Source organism: Littorina saxatilis, linkage group LG14, assembly GCF_037325665.1.
Source record: "Littorina saxatilis isolate snail1 linkage group LG14, US_GU_Lsax_2.0, whole genome shotgun sequence".
NCBI classification, from domain to species: Eukaryota; Metazoa; Mollusca; class Gastropoda; order Littorinimorpha; family Littorinidae; genus Littorina; species Littorina saxatilis.
In genome coordinates this window covers 7,380,997-7,398,697 of record NC_090258.1, presented here as the reverse complement: position 1 = coordinate 7,398,697, position 17,701 = coordinate 7,380,997, and the positions used below count along the sequence as shown (strand labels likewise).

General features: G+C 40.2%; 1 protein-coding gene across 1 annotated transcript in view; it reads left to right on the top strand.

Annotated features, from left to right (window-relative positions):
- The first annotated feature begins 9,156 nt into the window (after window positions 1-9,156).
- The window catches only part of LOC138947024 (contactin-3-like), a 50,469-nt gene continuing 41,924 nt past the window's right edge, over window positions 9,157-17,701 (top strand). The window contains exons 1-4 of the mRNA XM_070318456.1: window positions 9,157-9,329; window positions 14,164-14,261; window positions 14,820-14,914; window positions 17,294-17,379. Of these exons, the coding sequence (XP_070174557.1) occupies window positions 14,171-14,261; window positions 14,820-14,914; window positions 17,294-17,379 (272 nt within the window). The 5' untranslated portion in view covers window positions 9,157-9,329; window positions 14,164-14,170. The remainder of the gene's footprint in view (window positions 9,330-14,163; window positions 14,262-14,819; window positions 14,915-17,293; window positions 17,380-17,701) is intronic.

The following is a 17,701-nucleotide window of genomic DNA, read 5'->3' as shown; positions in this document are numbered from 1 at the left end:
AGGAAAGAACGAATTAATGTGCGAAGGACACGATGACTTTGAAATTGAACTGGGTCAAATCATGTAACAAACAGACGCTATGACATATGTTTACATGAACCAATCAGAAATCTTCTGTAACAAAAAATGTTTTCCTGAATTCATTCCCACTTTCGTAAAACTAATTGTAAATGCCGGGTCACTGACTACTGACTAAACTTGCTAGACAGATTTAGACATGGAATGCAGATGCCAAACAGTGAAGGTACTGCCTGTCTAGAATATTCGCTAAATTACACATGTACATTTCAGAGCGGAAACGATTTGTTGAAGCAGGTATATATGGTAAATGTAAAGGTTGTCCCATAACCATATTTGGTTGTGGGAGAGCAAGATGTTAGATCTCAACTTCACTATATTAAATTATGTTGTGAATTATTGGATTTGAATTACCAAAATGACAATTGGAAAATTTAGATATGGAACAAGTTAGATTTGGGTGTATCATTGGAATTTGAGTTAAACATTAGGAGTACATTTATGGTATGATTTGTTTGTGTTAACACAAAATTAGTTTATTGATAAAGTTGTTGGTTTAGAAATGTAAGAATCTGATTCAGAAAAGAAAAAGACCTATGAAGAAGGATGCTCCCAGCCAAAAGAGAGAGAGAGAGAGAGAGAGAGAGAGAGAGAGAGAGAGAGAGAGAGACAGAGACAGAGACAGAGACAGAGAGACAGAGAGACAGAGAGAGAGAGAGAGAGGGCAAAAAATGACGGAAGGAGCGACCTGCAAGCAACTGAGGTAAACACAAATAAAAAATAAATATATTTAAAATAAAATCACTGGGGCCAGCTTTATGGGTGCGGTGCCCGTCCTTCTCTCACTGGCTGTTTCTCCCCGACTCTGAATATAAGGTCAGGTACCCATTTCAAGCTGGGTGGACTGGAGAGAGCTCGGAAAAAAACGGGTATTTGTGTTCGCCCAAAGTGAGGGTCGAACACCGACCGTCAGCTTGAGAGGCCAGCGATATGCCACAAACAAACACTGAGTTAAAAAAAAATAAAAAAATCTTCAAAATAAAAAATCCTTTGACCAGTGTTTTGAGCATGTCCGAACTAAGAATCGAGGCAACTATCTCCCTACCCTTCCCCCTTCCCTGACAACCCGACGATCAGTTCGGGATGAATCGGATCGGTCTGTTTGGTGTATGCATTAGGTGCACTGACATTTACAGGAGGCTTAAAAGTGTGCAGTGGCCTAGTTATGTTCATGGTCATTTCAAGGTTTGACAACTTTGACAAGACATAATCCCACGGCGCTTAAAGGCATATGTACGCGCTCCCGTGTTTACAAAGTGTAGTTTGCCCATAATCGATGTCAAACGCACCATAAGACCATGTAATGACGATATGTCGCCATGCGCGGGACATATACATGCATTACAGCTTGTTTTAGAGTCTCAAAAACTTTGGATGTAAACAAAGACGCGGAGTTATTTCCCTTGCGTCAACGCTACCTCTGTTGGCAAATCTATAAATAGGACGATCCAGATCAAAATGAAAATTAACATATCTCAACATTGAAGGGGTCCTAGACCACAATATTTTGCAGGGAACTTAATTTAGCATGTCTCCAGCTGTTGGTAAAGCAATTAGCGTGTATAGTCATCGAGTACATATGGCTTTAAAGGCACTCTCCTTCCCGTTCGACACACCGTCTCAGATCTGGCCGTCATTTTACATTGGATATTAAAATGGAGTTAAATTCATTAACTCTACACTCTAAACAAAAGTGTTCCACTCCTGAACACCCTTTGTGTAACCACTTTTGAACACCCTTTTACATTGGAACACTAAAAGTGTTATTAGCACAAAAAGTGTTCTACAAGTGTTCTAAAAGTGTTACAAATGTGTTCCAAAAGTGTTCTAAATGTGTTCAAATCTGAACACTTAAAAGTGTTCACCCTGCTGTAACCACTTCTGAACGCATAAAAGTGTTCAGGTCAACACTTTTGGAACACTTTTGGAACACTTTTGGAACACTTTTAGAACACTTTTAGAACACTTTTTTAACACTTTCAGAACACTTTCAGAACGCTTTTTGAACACTTTTTGAACACTTTTAGAACACTGTTAGAACACTTTTTGAACACTTTTAGAACACTTTCAGAACACTTTCAGATGAAAACGTCAGAGAAAATGAGGTCTGATCGATAGTAAAGGGAGTATTACATAGGAGCTTTTGAAAAGAGAGCTCGAGGATCCACGGTATTCAACGATGACAAATAAAATCACCCACCATGTTTCTTGTTCTGCTGGACGGTATTATTTGGATGACGTACCGGTCAACAGGAGTTCAGCTCAATCTCGATCATCAAGTACAAATGTGTGTGTCTATTGAACCCTCCGACCCCTCTTACTCCTTCACTGCAAACAATAATCAATAACAAGTCGCGTAAAGCGAAAATACAACATTTAGTCAAGCTGAGTCGAACTCACAGAATGAAACTGAACGCATTACATTTTTTTTCTGCAAGACCGTACACTCGTAGCATCGTCTGTCCACCGCTCGTGGCAAAGGCAGTGAAATTAACAATCCAGAGAAGCGCGGTAGCGGTTGCGCTGAGAAGGATAGCACGCTTTTCTATATCTCTATTATTTTTAACTTTCTGAACGTGTTTTTAATCCAAACATATCATATCTATATGTTTTTGGAATCAGGAACGGACAAGAAATAAGATGAAATTGTTTTTAAATCGATTTCGGAAATTTAATTTTAATCATAATTTTTATGTTTTTAATTTTCAGAGCTTGTTTTTAATCCGAATATAACATATTTATATGTTTTTGGAATCAGAAAATGATGAAGAATAAGATAAACGTAATGTTGAATCGTTTTATAAAAAATAATTTTAATTACAATTTTCAGATTTTTAATGACCAAAGTCATTAACTATTTTTAAGCCTCCAAGCTGAAATGCAATCCCAAAGTCCGGCCTTCGTCGAAGCTTGCTTGGCCAAAATTTCAATCAATTTGATTGAAAAATGAGAGTGTGACAGTGCCGCCTCAACTTTTACAAAATGCCGGATATGACGTCATCAAAGACATTTATCAAAAAAATTTAAAAAAAACATCTGGGGATATCATACACAGAAACTCTCATGAAAAATGTCATAAAGATCGGTCCAGTAGTTTACTCTGAATTGCTCTACACACACGTACACACACACACACACAGACACACCGGCACGGTTGGCCTAGTGGTAAGGCGTCCGCCCCGTGATCGGGAGGTCGTGGGTTCAAACCCCGGCCGGGTCTTATCTAAGACTTTAAAATTGGCAATCTAGTGGCTGCTCCGCCTGGCGTCTGGCATTATGGGGTTAGTGCGAGGACTGGTTGGTCCGGTGTCAGAATAATGTGACTGGGTGAGACATGAAGCCTGTGCTGCGACTTCTGTCTTGTGTGTGGAGCACGTTATATGTCAAAGCAGCACCGCCCTTCGTGGTCGGCTGGGCGTTAAGCACAAACAAACAAACAAACAAACACACAGAAACACACACACACACACACACACACACACACACACACACACACACACACACACACACACACACACACACACACACACACACACACACACATACACCACGACTCTCGTCTCAATTCCCCCTCTATGTTAAAACATTTAGTCAAAACTTGACTAAATGTAAAAACGAGAAGAAAAGATTATTTACGTTCTCCCTGTGTGTGTGTGTGTGTGTGTGTGTGTGTGTGTGTGTGTGTGTGTGTGTGTGTGTGTGTGTGTGTGTGTGTGTGTTTGTGTGTGTGTGTGTGTGTGTCAGTGTGTGCGTGCGTGCGTGCGTGCGTGCGAGCGTGCGTGCGTGCGTGCTTGCGTGTTTGTGTGTGTGTGTGTGTGCGTGCGTGCGTGCGTGTTTGTTTGTGTGTGTGTGTGTGTGTGTTTATTTTCCATATGAGCTTTGAAACTGCAAGGAAAAACGGGTTTTTTGAAATTAATGTTTTGTGTGGTTGATGCTACATCTTATTCGTAATGGGGTCCGATCACGAAATTCAAACGTCTTAAACATGTTTCGTTAATGGAAAATTCGTTAAGTAGGACTTGGGTAAGTAAGGATTCGGTAGGTGGAATTTCGAGGCATTCAGTAAAAAGACATTTAGTATAAAGGCATGATACCATCTCAAATGAAAACTTTCTCACCATAACAACATCCTCATAATGTCTCATGAGACTGAGTCGCAGCCTTGTCTTAGCTATTTTCTAAGACCCAGTCGCCCGTGTGACAGGGCAAATCTCACGATTGAATCGCGCGTGTGACTGCCCCAATACAAGTGTGCAAACTACAGGCTTTGCCCCGAAGCGCGTGTGACTGCCCCAATACAAGTGTGCAAACTACAGGCTTTGCCCCGAAGCGGGTGGACACCGTCTGTGTAAAATGTTCAAAGCTCAAGCTGACTGGCCGTCACGGTTTAAACCCATTCATTTCGTCGCCTGTCATCCATCGCCACTGGCTATCGGCGGTGGATTTCACCCAGGTGTAACACATGTACAGGGTGCGACCCGTACAAGTGTGTTTGAACAACAGGCACGTGAAGCAATACAAGTCTTGCCGAATGACAACTTGGATCTGGTAGTTTATCTATTGTTTTGATCTATGTACACTTGAAGACAACTTTTCAGAACATATGAGGCTGGACCAAAGACACTACATATGTGTGTTACTCTGTCTGTCTGTCTCCTTTCCTCTCTCTTTCTTTGTCTACCTCCACTCAAGAATCAAGACTCAACATGTTACTGTCCCAATTAAAACAAGGAAAATTGCCATGCAGTGTCGGGCGGTTACAGACATAAAATACATCACATTTATAAAAATTAGGAATTGCACTAAACACTGAAACATATCACATTAATTTTACTAAAAATTGAGAGTTGCATTAAAATACATCTGAAATTCCTATAAGCAGTCACTCACGGGACATACACCCCCACCCCCTTTCTCTCTCTCTTTCCTTCATTTTTTGTTTGTGCACACACACACACACACACACACACACACACACACACACACACACACACACACACACACACACACACACACACACACACACACACACACACACACACACATGTATATACGTATATATATTATATGTAAATACAGTACATGTATATATGCAATGCAGTATACACACACACACACACACACACACACACACACACACACACACACATACACACGCACCCCCCCAACACACACACACACACACGCACCCCCCCCCCCCCACACACACAGGGAAACACAGAGACCTCGAGTCAGACTAAGAGAACAAGAAAGACAGGGGTGTCAAACAGCTTGTACCGCGACCACTGCTTTCAAATTTCAGACGGAACTTGAGCCCATATTCACAAAGGAGGGTGGATTTGGCTTGGGTACAGTGTCAAGGACGAACAGCAGTGGGGTGGGATAATGTGTAGGAAGGAGCACTAGGGCCAAAAGTGAACATTTCAAAACTGAAGGTAATTGACATTTTTGTTAAAAACTTAGTTAAATTACACGAACTACAAGATGTGATTTGAATAATTTCTTGCGGGGGATAACACAAATTGTATTTGAAAAAAAACACCCAACGAAAATAAGGATCGCAAAAGAAATAAAAAGGCTGAGAAGAAGAAATCGATGAATAAACAAGTATTCGATCCTGGAAAATAGTGACGTAATTCACATATTTCTTTCTGCAGTCGAGAGAAGCAATATGTAGTATAACATATTCAAATTTAATTTATTTTTCACTGAAAATTACAAATGACTTTTTCGGGTAAACCATAACATGCAAAGAAAGAACAGTGATGATAACACTGATAGTTCAAATAAGAAGCCGTCTGATTTATTAATAAGCCCTAAGCGTCAATCAATATAGCATCCATGGTAATGACAAGTTCATTAATACACGTATCTTGCGAAGGCGGACACGATAAATAAAACAAATCAACGCCTAAAAAAAAAACCAAGTCGCGTAAGGCGAAATTACTACATTTAGTCAAGCTGTGGAACTCACAGAATGAAATTAAACTTAGTCCGCCGCTAGTGCAAAAGGCAGTGAAAGTGACGAGCCTGTTTGGCGCGGTAGCGGTTGCGCTGTGATTCGGGATAGCACGCTTTACTGTACCTCTCTTCGTTTTAACTTTCTGAGCGGGTTTTTAATCCAAACATATCATATCTATATGTTTTTGGAATCAGGAACCGACAAGGAATAAGATGAAAGTGTTTTTAAATTGATTTCGAAAATTTAATTTTGATCATAATTTTAAATTTTTTTAAGTTTCAGAGCTTGTTTTTAATCCAGATATAACATATTTATATGTTTTTGGAATCAGAAAATGATGAAAAATAAAATGAACGTAAATTTGAATCGTTTTATAAAAAAAATATTTTTTTTTACAATTTTCAGATTTTTAATTACCAAAGTCATTAATTAATTTTTAAGCCACCAAGCTGAAATGCAATACCGAAGTCCGGCCTTCGTCGAAGATTGCTTGGCCAAAATGTCAATCAATTTGATTGAAAAATGAGAGTGTGACAGTCCGGGGATATCATACCCAGGAACTCTCATGTCAAATTTCATAAAGATCGGTCCAGTAGTTTACTCTGAATCGCTCTACACACACACACACGCACACACACACACACACACACACACACACACACATACACACACACACACACACACACGCACAAGCACACACACACACATACACACACACACACACACACACATACACCACGACCCTCGTCTCGATTCCCCCTCTATGTTAAAACATTTAGTCAAAACTTGACTAAATGTAAAAAGAGAGAAAAAAAGCTATCATTTCTCCATATGTAAGAGACAAACAAGTCAGTCACAAAAATCCGAGTTGATTGTGAAGACCACTGTTGCATTACCGATGCACTGCAAAGACAAAGCTGTACAGATTTTTAAGCAAATAATTATACAACCTAAAATTGAGCGAATGATGACGCCACCAGTCATGCAGATGAGCCAAACCTGCTATAGTTGCAATTTTCACTAATGATTTTTTTTAAATCACTAATATCTTACAAAGTTAACAGGGCGAAATCACCAATAATTTACAAAGACGACAGCAACGACAGTTAAAGCGCTGGTTCATCGCATACAAACATGAGCAAAAGTGTTCATTATCAAGAACACAATAATCTTTTCTATAATAAATATATTCACAATCAATACCTTCTACACAATGTTAATGCAACCGAGTGCCGAAACACTACGACCACCTCGGGAGGCGAAGTGCAATCAAACAGGATTGAAAATGTTAGGGCTAATTTTTTAGCCCTATAAAAACTGTTATGCAAACCCGAAGGTTTCCATGAACATACAGACAATCGGAAACCACCAGACCCCATCACAAACAGAATTCCACAATCCACCGGTGTTGACTTAAAGGCCAACAACTCGGGTGCAGAGTCTGCTGTGAAAGGAGCGGTAGCCTCCCCTGCCACAATAACATTAACAATTCTCAGCCGACAAACACGCGTAAAGACTAGTGTGTTTCTTGTATTTGTTTTTGGGGAGTGCTTTTGCTTTGTTTGTGTGCAAGACTTTAATGTATGAGAAAAGATAATTATATATGTAATTTTCAATGTGGATTTTAAAATAAAATCTATGCGGTCTTAATCAATTATCCATTCATGCATGTTGTTGGACGACAAACTCCAAAGTCTCTGTCGAGTTAGAATATCACACAATATCGATTTGTTTGTTTGTTTGCTTAACGCCCAGCCGACCACGAAGGGCCATATCAGGGCGGTGCTGCTTTAACATATACCGTGCGCTACACACAAGACAGAAGTCGCAGCACAGGCTTCATGTCTCACCCAGTCACATTATTCTGACACCAGACCAACCAGTCCTAGCACTAACCCCATAATGCCAGACGCCAGGCGGAGCAGCCACTACATTGCCAATTTTAAAGTCTTAGGTATGCCGGGGTTCGAACCCACGACCTCCCGATCACGGGGCGGACGTCTTACCACTAGGCCAACCGTGTCGGTACACAATATCGGTAGTAGACGAACTCCGGAAATAACTATGTCAGGTTTGTATGGGTTGTAACAGACTCAATACTCTTGCTTTTTGTTGAGACAAACTTTCCACACGTGCTGCTTGTCCGCGTGTTTCAGACACCCCCCTCGCGGCTAGTAACTCTCCAATCATGTCACGTGCCACAATAAAAGCAAAAGTAATCACCTATTCAGAACCCATACAATCCCGACAGAGTTCTTTCCAAACATCGTCTATTCGGCAATGATTTTTGCAATTATTTTATAATAGCCACGATTGGCGTCATCTTCGTTATCAAAAGACAACAATGGTAGGTAATTGGAACGTTGATTATTGACAACACAAAACGTTACATTTACTATAGACAACACAAAACGTTACATTTACTATAGACAACACAAAACGTTACATTTACTATTGACAACACAAAACGTTACATTTACTATAGACAACACAAAACGTTACATTTACTATTGACAACACAAAACGTTACATTTACTATAGACAACACAAAACGTTACATTTACTATAGACAACACAAAACGTTACATTTACTATAGACAACACAAAACGTTACATTTACTATAGACAACACAAAACGTTACATTTACTATAGACAACACAAAACGTTACATTTACTATAGACAACACAAAACGTTACATTTACTATAGACAACACAAAACGTTACATTTACTATAGACAACACAAAACGTTACATTTACTATAGACAACACAAAACGTTACATTTACTATAGACAACACAAAACGTTACATTTACTATAGACAACACAAAACGTTACATTTACTATTGACAACACAAAACGTTACATTTACCAGTACGTCGACCCACAGGTCTTTGAAGTAGACAGACTGACAAACACTTATGAAACAGATCATGAACCGTCTTCTTCGTAGTTTTCACTTTTGGTTTGTGTAGGCCGCCGTAAGTCTATTCACCACCAGAAGTCTAACAGTCTGAAACTGACACTGGAGTTGAGGCAGCTGGGAGGGGGAGGGGGTATAGCTTTGACGCATTCGAGATACCATCGTCAATTTTCACTCTTGCGTGGAACGTACCTGAGGGTGTAGTTTACACACATTTCGGGTCACCCCTCTTATGACGCCAAAACCCCTTCCCGTGGTGCATTGCTAAAGCTGGTTGGAAGATGGAGTACACATTGTGATATGTGCTTTTTTTCTTCTTCTTTCTTTTTGGATTTTTGAACTTTAGAGAAACAGATTTGAACACAAGTAAGTACAATGTTTATGACTTTTCTTTGCCGATGTTTTTGATTGATATGATGCTTTGGATTCCGAAGTGTTGTCAAAGCTATGGCTATATATGTATTAGTAAAACGATGTTAGTGTATCCTTTTGTTCTGTATACTTTTGGGAGCTTGCTGTTTAATTTGTTTCGTTTGTTTCGTTTTCACTTGCAACTACATCTTTGTAATCAGGTTCGTCCAAGCTTTGTCTCTGTTATAATTTTGTCTCACTTTTCGTTTGTTTTGTGGGATAATGTAAGCTTAGTGTGTCTGCTATTGTCAGCTTATGAATTGTTTTTGCCTTACTTTTCAAGAAAGTTATTATGCCAAGAAAAAGAAAGAAAGAAGCATGGATTGATGACACAGATCGACCAAATGCTACACAAGTACCGTAACTTGAACACATGTCTCTAATGTCAGTCTTTTAACACGGAAAGTCAATCATTTATCAAATGTAAATAATGATAAATAATGTATCGTTATACTTTTTGTAGCAGATCTCAATTTCTATGATGTATGCGTGTGTGTGTGTGTGTGTGTGTGTGTGTGTGTGTGTGTGTGTGTGTGTGTGTGTGTGTATTGTTGTGCTGTTATTTGTTTTAAGTGTATGTGTGTGTGTGTGTGTGTGTGTGTGTGTGAGTCTGTGTGTCTGTGTGTGTTGTTGTTGTTGTTGTTGTTGTTGTTGTGATGTTGTTCGTTTTACTAATGAAATACAGCTGTTTTTGCTTGGTCCAGCTTTGGGTTTTGTTGTTCGAGTTCTTTTTGAAACGTTTTTTAGATTTTAATATTTTTTGGTTGAGCATGCGGTCATATTTGTTACAGGTAGCAGCACGTATGCGTTACGCTGAGAAAATAAGTGATGCTATTTCAAAAACAACAACATGAATAGAATGTATTATCGACACACTTTCAGAAATAACCCTCTGAAGCAACACTTTTTCCGTGCATTTTTTGTTGACAATATTATAATCTTTAGTTTTAGGTCTTAACTTGGTGTGACTGTAAAAAGGATGTATATTCGTGAGAGGCATCGTTGAGCCCTTGGTTTAAACAGTATCTTATTTATAAACAGACACATGATAATATAACATCATTAAAAAGGAGCACAACAAGTTTAAAACTTATGGTAAGTGCTGACATAAACATGCCAGAAATTTCATGGCGGAATAATGATCAACGCGACAAATCATTTTGAAAAAAAGAAGAAAAAAAGAGAAAAACAATTAGAAAAACTTTGTTTCCATTATTGAACACAATCTGTGTCAATACCAAAAACAAAACAACGTTGAGCCCTTAATCTAAATGATTGTTTTGAAACACGAATACGTTGAGCTGGATAAAAAAACAAAATCCTGTTTTTATTAATAGGGGTCGTTCAATCGAACACTTTTGGAGTTATACACATCTTTCTAAAAATAGGCCGCTGCAAGAAGACGTGCTTTCCTGGTGAAGCGTCCTAAACTGGCTAGTCAGCTGTTCAAAGTCATACAGTCATTTTGTCGTCTGTCACTTAGCTGTAGTGTTTGGAAATCACCCAAGCGTGAACTAATTGTTTGACTGGACTAACCAGTGTGTGTCCAGTAGGTGCCGCGCAACAGGCGCGCGAAGCAATATGACTTTGATAGGAGTGACTGCGAAACAACTAACTTTGGACAAATAAAATTAACAGTTTTTGTGTTGTTGTTTGTTGCAACAAACGTTTTGCTGAATTATTTTTGTCAATTGAATATGGACATCACCTGTTAGCGAGTTTAGACACATTTTTGTGTGAAAATGCTTGACGAATAGCGCTTGAAAAGCTGCGAGACATGATTGAAACAAGAAGGGTTGTTGTTTGTCTTTCAGGGAAATAACAGACTTTTCATACACGAATAGAGTTACTGCCGTTATTGACGTTTTGATTTTGTTGCTGTTGAAAATATATCAATTGAAAGAACTGATGCTTGAGTTATGAATACTAAATTATCGTAAAATTCTGAAACAAAAGTCACGCGTACAATCATTTGCTTACATCCTTGTGTTCAAAATGTTTGATTTTGTAATGACTGGTTTAGGCGCAGATTCCTCTAGTTTCATTTGTAACATGTAAGACGGGCGCAGTGGCGTGGTGGTAAGGCGTCGGCCTCCTAATCGGGAGGTCGTGAGTTCGAATCCCGGTCGCTCCCGCCTGGTGGGTTAAGAGTGGAGATTTTTCCGATCTCCCAGGTCAACTTATGTGCAGACCTGCTAGTGACTTAACCCCCTTCGTGTGTACACGCAAGCATAAGACCAAGTGCGCACGGAAAAGATCCTTTAATCCATGTCAGAGTTCGGTGGGTTATAGAAACACGAAAATACCCAGCATGGCTCCCCCGAAATCGGTGTATGCTGCCTGAATGGCGGGGTAAAAACGGTCCTACACGTAAAAATCCACCCGTGCTAAAATCATGAGTGAACGTGGGAAGCGGCTAAGCCCATGAACAAAGAAGAAGAAGAAGAAGATTTGTAACAAATTCGATCCAGAACAACGATATGTTTGTGCATGTGTCATTAAAATATATTGACCATGTCGCTATCTCCACAGTAGAAATTATTCCGACTAGGACCTGTGTATTTAAATTGTGACAACAGACACGCAGGGCTGAAACCAGAGACTTTACCAACACTCAATGTCACAATGACGCGCATGTTACTTTAACCCGGTGCTTACGAACTGAGCGGGAGACTGGGTCACAGACTAGAGCTGAGCACGAGAAAGTAGAATTAGAGCGTAAAGTACCGATAGTGGGGCAGGTTTCATGAAGAAGTCCTAGCGTTTTTTGAAGATCCGGGGGGAGGGGGGGGCGGGGGCGCTGTGGAACAAAAAAACAGCCAAACGAATGCAACAGTTGAAATTTAACTCCTTAGGAAGTTCAGATAATACATAGCCACACGAATACACACAGATTGGCAAGTGGAAGCTGAATAGAGTGTAAATTAATACCCAATGTAATCGCTTTATTCGCTGGTCTTGTGAAGCTCAGTGTCCTAGCGTTTTTCAAAGGTCTGGTGAAAAGAAAACAACCCATGGCGAATGCGAAAAAACAGTCCAAACTTTACTCTGTAGTACCTGCAAATAAGCAAGGAAGCAAACATACACATTCTTATACACGTACACGGTGATTTGTAATCCCTGTAAAGGGATTTAGGCTCTAATAATTAGAAAACGCGTATGAGACATTTGCAAATGCGCCACTGCAGAGACCCTATATAATAAAACACTTAACAGATGTCCTCATAATCTGAGTCCAAAACAAGTAAATCTCACGAAGATCACAGGATGACACGAACACACCCATGTGCCCACTCACATCCTCGCAAATGTATTATTTTTTCTTTTCCTCATACATTGTGTGCACGCACCCCAGTTAAACATATATGTTACCTTCTTCCGTGTGTGTGTGTGTGTGTGTGTGTGTATGCGTGTGTGTGTGTATGTGTGTGGGTGGTGTGTGTGTGTGTGCGTGTATGCGTGTGTGTATGTGTTGCGCGCATGCGTGCGTGTGTGTGTGCGCTCTCTCTCTCTCTCTCTCTCTCTCTCTCTCTCTCTCTCTCTCTCTCTCTCTCTCTCTCTCTCTCTCTCTCTCTGCCTCGACTGCGCACGGAAAGTAGCCGAGCTGTAGATGTCTGTTGATGTGTTTAAGTGTGAGGATTGTCTTGTCTGATGTAAACGCCTGGACAAATCTGTCGAGGTTTAGCCTACTGTACGTTATCGTTTACACGGGTGGGAGCGTATCTTTTAAAAGCGGGAAACTGCCAAAGCTAGTCACCTGTCAACGTCACAAAATCATCCATTTATCATTTGTATTATGACGCAAATGAACGCAGGTGCAACCCTTTGTATACAGCGAATTAATCATCAAAGGTTAAGTGCACCAACAACACAAAAACAAACATGAACGCGCCACAGCTCAGAGAGAGAGAGAGAGAGAGAGAGAGAGAGAGAGAGAGAGAGAGAGAGAGAGAGAGAGAGAGAGAGAGAGAGAGAGAGAGAGAGAGAGAAGAGAAAGAGAGAGAGAGAGAGAGAGAGAGAGAGAGAGAGAGAGAGAGAGAGAGAGAGAGAGAGAGAGAGAGAGAGAGAGAGAGAGAGCGTAACTTGCACGCAACCGTTCCAGAAAGCACACGGACACACACATACACTGACATACACACACACACATACACACACACACATATATATATATAATTATATATATATATTTATATATATATATATATACACATATACACACATACAAACACACACACACACAAACACACACACTACACTCACATACATACATACATACACACACACACACACACACACACACACACACACACACACACACACACACACACCCTGGTAACATACATTTGACAAACACTCCCAAGTATGAGTTGACGTCGTGCAGCGCGATGATGTATCAAGTTAAATGCAGAAAAAGAATATCGTATGGGATTGGTTTTAACATTGTTGACTGTCAGTCTAACTCACGCATATTCAGCATTGACCGATGTGCTATGTCAAAACAAAAAACAATATTAGGTAAATGTATGAAGACCAATGAAACTCTCTCTCTCTCTCTCTCTCTCTCTCTCTCTCTCTCTCTCTCTCTCTCTCTCTCTCTCTCTCTCTCTCTCTCTCTCTCTCTCTCTCTCTCTCCCTCTCTCTCATTCTCTGTCCACATGTCAGAGAGAGAGAGAGAGAGAGAGAGAGAGGGAGAGCATCCTCGGACTCAGGTGTTATTTTCAGACAAGCCGATTTTTGCCTTACGTATGACTCTCAGAAATGCCTATATTGTATTTTGTTTTCTCCCCAGGGCAAAAATGGGATCCGACAAGCTGACGTCACACACCTACATCGTCATCGTGACCTTCGCCTTTCTTTACACCGGAAGTCATGCACAAACTATCTTTGGTAAGGATGCAGCAGAAAACCTCAGAACTTGGCCATTCTTGCAGAGTAGTCAAGACAAATTAAATTTAACATCTCAAACATGCGAAATTACTATGGTGGTGCATGGCAAGCTCGGGCCAGGAGCAATATCTTGAAAACATGTTATTCAGAATAATGCTGGACATGCGACATTAAAATTTTGTGCTAATAGCCATACCGCCCCGAAACCCTGGAGTTTACAAGTAAAGAAATTGCTAGCATAGTCGCTTTAAAAAAGAAAAGAAAAAAAAGAGATGATATTGTTGATGATAACGAAGAGAAGATCGAAGGAGGGGGTGGAAGGAGGGGGTGGAAGGAGGAGGAGTAAGGGGAAGAGGATGAGGAGGGAGGGGGGGGGGGGGGTTCGTGGTACTTCCTGTTGTGATTTTAGAGCCAAGACATCTAGGACATAACCAAGACAAAGTAGGAATTATGTGTGAATGTCTCAATGTACTCAAATGGTTGTTCGTCAATAGCGTATTCGTATTTGCAAAAAATTTTACACGTGTAAGCATTGTATACTTTCTCACTGTTCTATAGATTGTCCGAACATGTGGGAGAACTTTGGCAGCTTCTGTTACAAGTTTGTGGGTGACTTCCCTATGAAGTTTGATGACGCTGCAGGGGCATGTAGCGTGAGTATGACGTATATTTTATGACGAGTGTCCCAGTGACGTGTATTTTTATGACGAGTGTCTATCAAGCAACGTCTGTAACCTGCTTTCATCAATTTATTTGCCTTAAGCTTACAACATAACCATTGATTGTTTCTGTGTCTGGAACGTAGGCTTGGAAAGGACCACACATGGCTATTTTGACTTCACACTATTTTAAGGCAATCCTGACTCATTTCCCGACGTGAAAGGCAGCGACATAATTATCTGGAATTGCAACAACAACAAAAATAGAAAGAAAGAAAGATTTCCCGACGTAAATGCAAGCGACATATCTGGAATTGCAAACCAAAAATATAGAAAGAAAGAAAGAAAGAAAGAAAGACGGAAAGAAAGAATGAAAAATAAATAAATAAAACATAACATGACGTAATCACATGAATTAAGCTACTGATAGTGACGAAGATGTATGGCCTCCATCGGGTCAACCACGATTATCATTGTACGATGAAGATCGATATTCTGCCGATCTAACAGTAACATTTCGCATGAGGCCCGCGGGGGTTCTGTCGTCTGTGATGTTTGTTAGAAATAATAACAATTGTCAGTAAGTACTGGTGTCACATGACTGATGTGAACCAGTTGATTGGCTAATGGCGATGCGCTAAAACTGTTAGCGCACTCTTGGAGTGCGCTAACTTTTCCACAGAGCGTATTCTTCCGCCCTTTGCCTAAGCGAGACTGTGCTCTCATCTTCAGAATTTATTAATGACATGTAGCTTATATTCTCCACAATACCAAATGACCATAAATTCCCTGCTTCTCAATTAAAGCAGAAGTGGTTTTTTTCTGACAGGTTGCATGTGCCTGTGCCACAGTTGCCACTGATCTAAAAATAGAAGCCGCTGTGTTTCATCTCATTTTCGCCGACTAGCATAGATTCTTCTCATATGCCGTGTTAGTGGCATGTAGCTTATCATCCACATTACCAAATGATGAGTTAGTATACAATTCCCAGCAGCGAACAGAAAACACAGGTGTTATTCCGATAACGTAGGCTACCAGCTAGACTGCCCAGCATTTGGAAGACTGACTCGATCGACTCTGTCATACGTAGCAGACTACACTGAAATACGACTGCATCAGTTCAGTAAATGAATGGTTTCCGAATTATTATTTCAAGGCTAGAACAATCGTAATCGAAAACGTGTAGGGTTCAGAACGTTCTTACCATAATTATATAAGACTTATTACCAGCCTGCCTCATGCGTGCAGACTCAGTGCAGACTGCAGTGGTTCGATTGCCCTAGCCTAGCAGACGACATAAACCCCGCTCAGCAAATTAACACGTTGGGCAAATGTGAACGATAAAACGATGGGGATATAATACGTGTAGGGTTCAGAGCATTCTTACCGTTCATATTTAGTACCAGACTCCCCGATGAGTGAAGATACCACACGAGAAACATGCCACATCTATTTTGAAAATGTGCTAACCGTCGACCTTGGGGGTTAGCCAATTCAAGGGGAGTCACTCTGCACAGTCAATCCGTCAAAGCTTGACTGGAGGTTTCGAATCGCAAATAACTAAGAACACAGTCCTGAAAATTAAAAATATAAAAATTATGATTAAAATTAAATTTCCGAAATCGATTTAAAAACAATTTCATCTTATTCCTTGTCCGTTCCTGATTCCAAAAACATATAGATATGATATGTTTGGATTAAAAACACGTTCAGAAAGTTAAAAAGAATAGAGATATAGAAAAGCGTGCTATCCTCCTCAGCGCAACCGCTACCGCGCTTTTCGGGATTGTTAATTTCACTGCCTTTGCCACGAGCGGTGGACAGACGATGCTACGACTGTACGGTCTTGCGGGAAAAAATGCGATGCGTTCAGTTTCATTCTGTGAGTTCGACTGAGCTTGACTAAATGTTGTATTTTCGCCTTACGCGACTTGTTTGTATTTTCACCAGAAATACTGTCTTTGTGCAATAACGGAGAGACATTTAAAGAATTACCTAGGAATCATTTTAGAAATTATGTCAAAGTACAAAAACTTGGACGACGACGACGACGACGACGATGACGACGACGACGACGATGATGATGATGATGGTGATGATGCTGCTGCTGTACATGCTGCTGCTGCTGCACATGATGATGATGATGATGATGATGATGATGATGATGATGATGATGATGATGATAACGATGATGACGATGATGACGACGATGATGATGATGATGCACATGATGATGATGATGATGATGATGATGATGATGATGACGACGACTATGACGATGATTACGACAAGGATGAAGATGATGATGACGACAATGACGATGATGATGATGATGGTGATGATGATGATGATGATTATTTCTGTGCATTGTAGGAGGACGGCGCAGGCCTTCTGTACGTGGACAGCATAGAAGAGAACAACTACATCCGGAATCGTCTGGAGACCGGTGATCCCTTTCAGTAAGAAAGGAAATTGCTTTCTTGATATAATACCACACACATCCAACGATAGTACAACTAGGTTACACACAATACGTTTGAGCTGGGATCGTTTGCTATTTAAATTGAACCGATTTTCACGTTTTCCTCTTCAGCGTTGTCTCCGCATTGCTGAATTAAAATTTCTTAGGAATGTCGGACGGTGGTGGTTTTAAATCAAAATGTTACTGTAGTTCTCTTAAATGCTATTGACAATACATGATTAAACTTTCTTTTACCTTTCTATCCATACCAGGTACAAATATAAACAATAATTGTGACCCTCCACCACGAAATGAGTCGC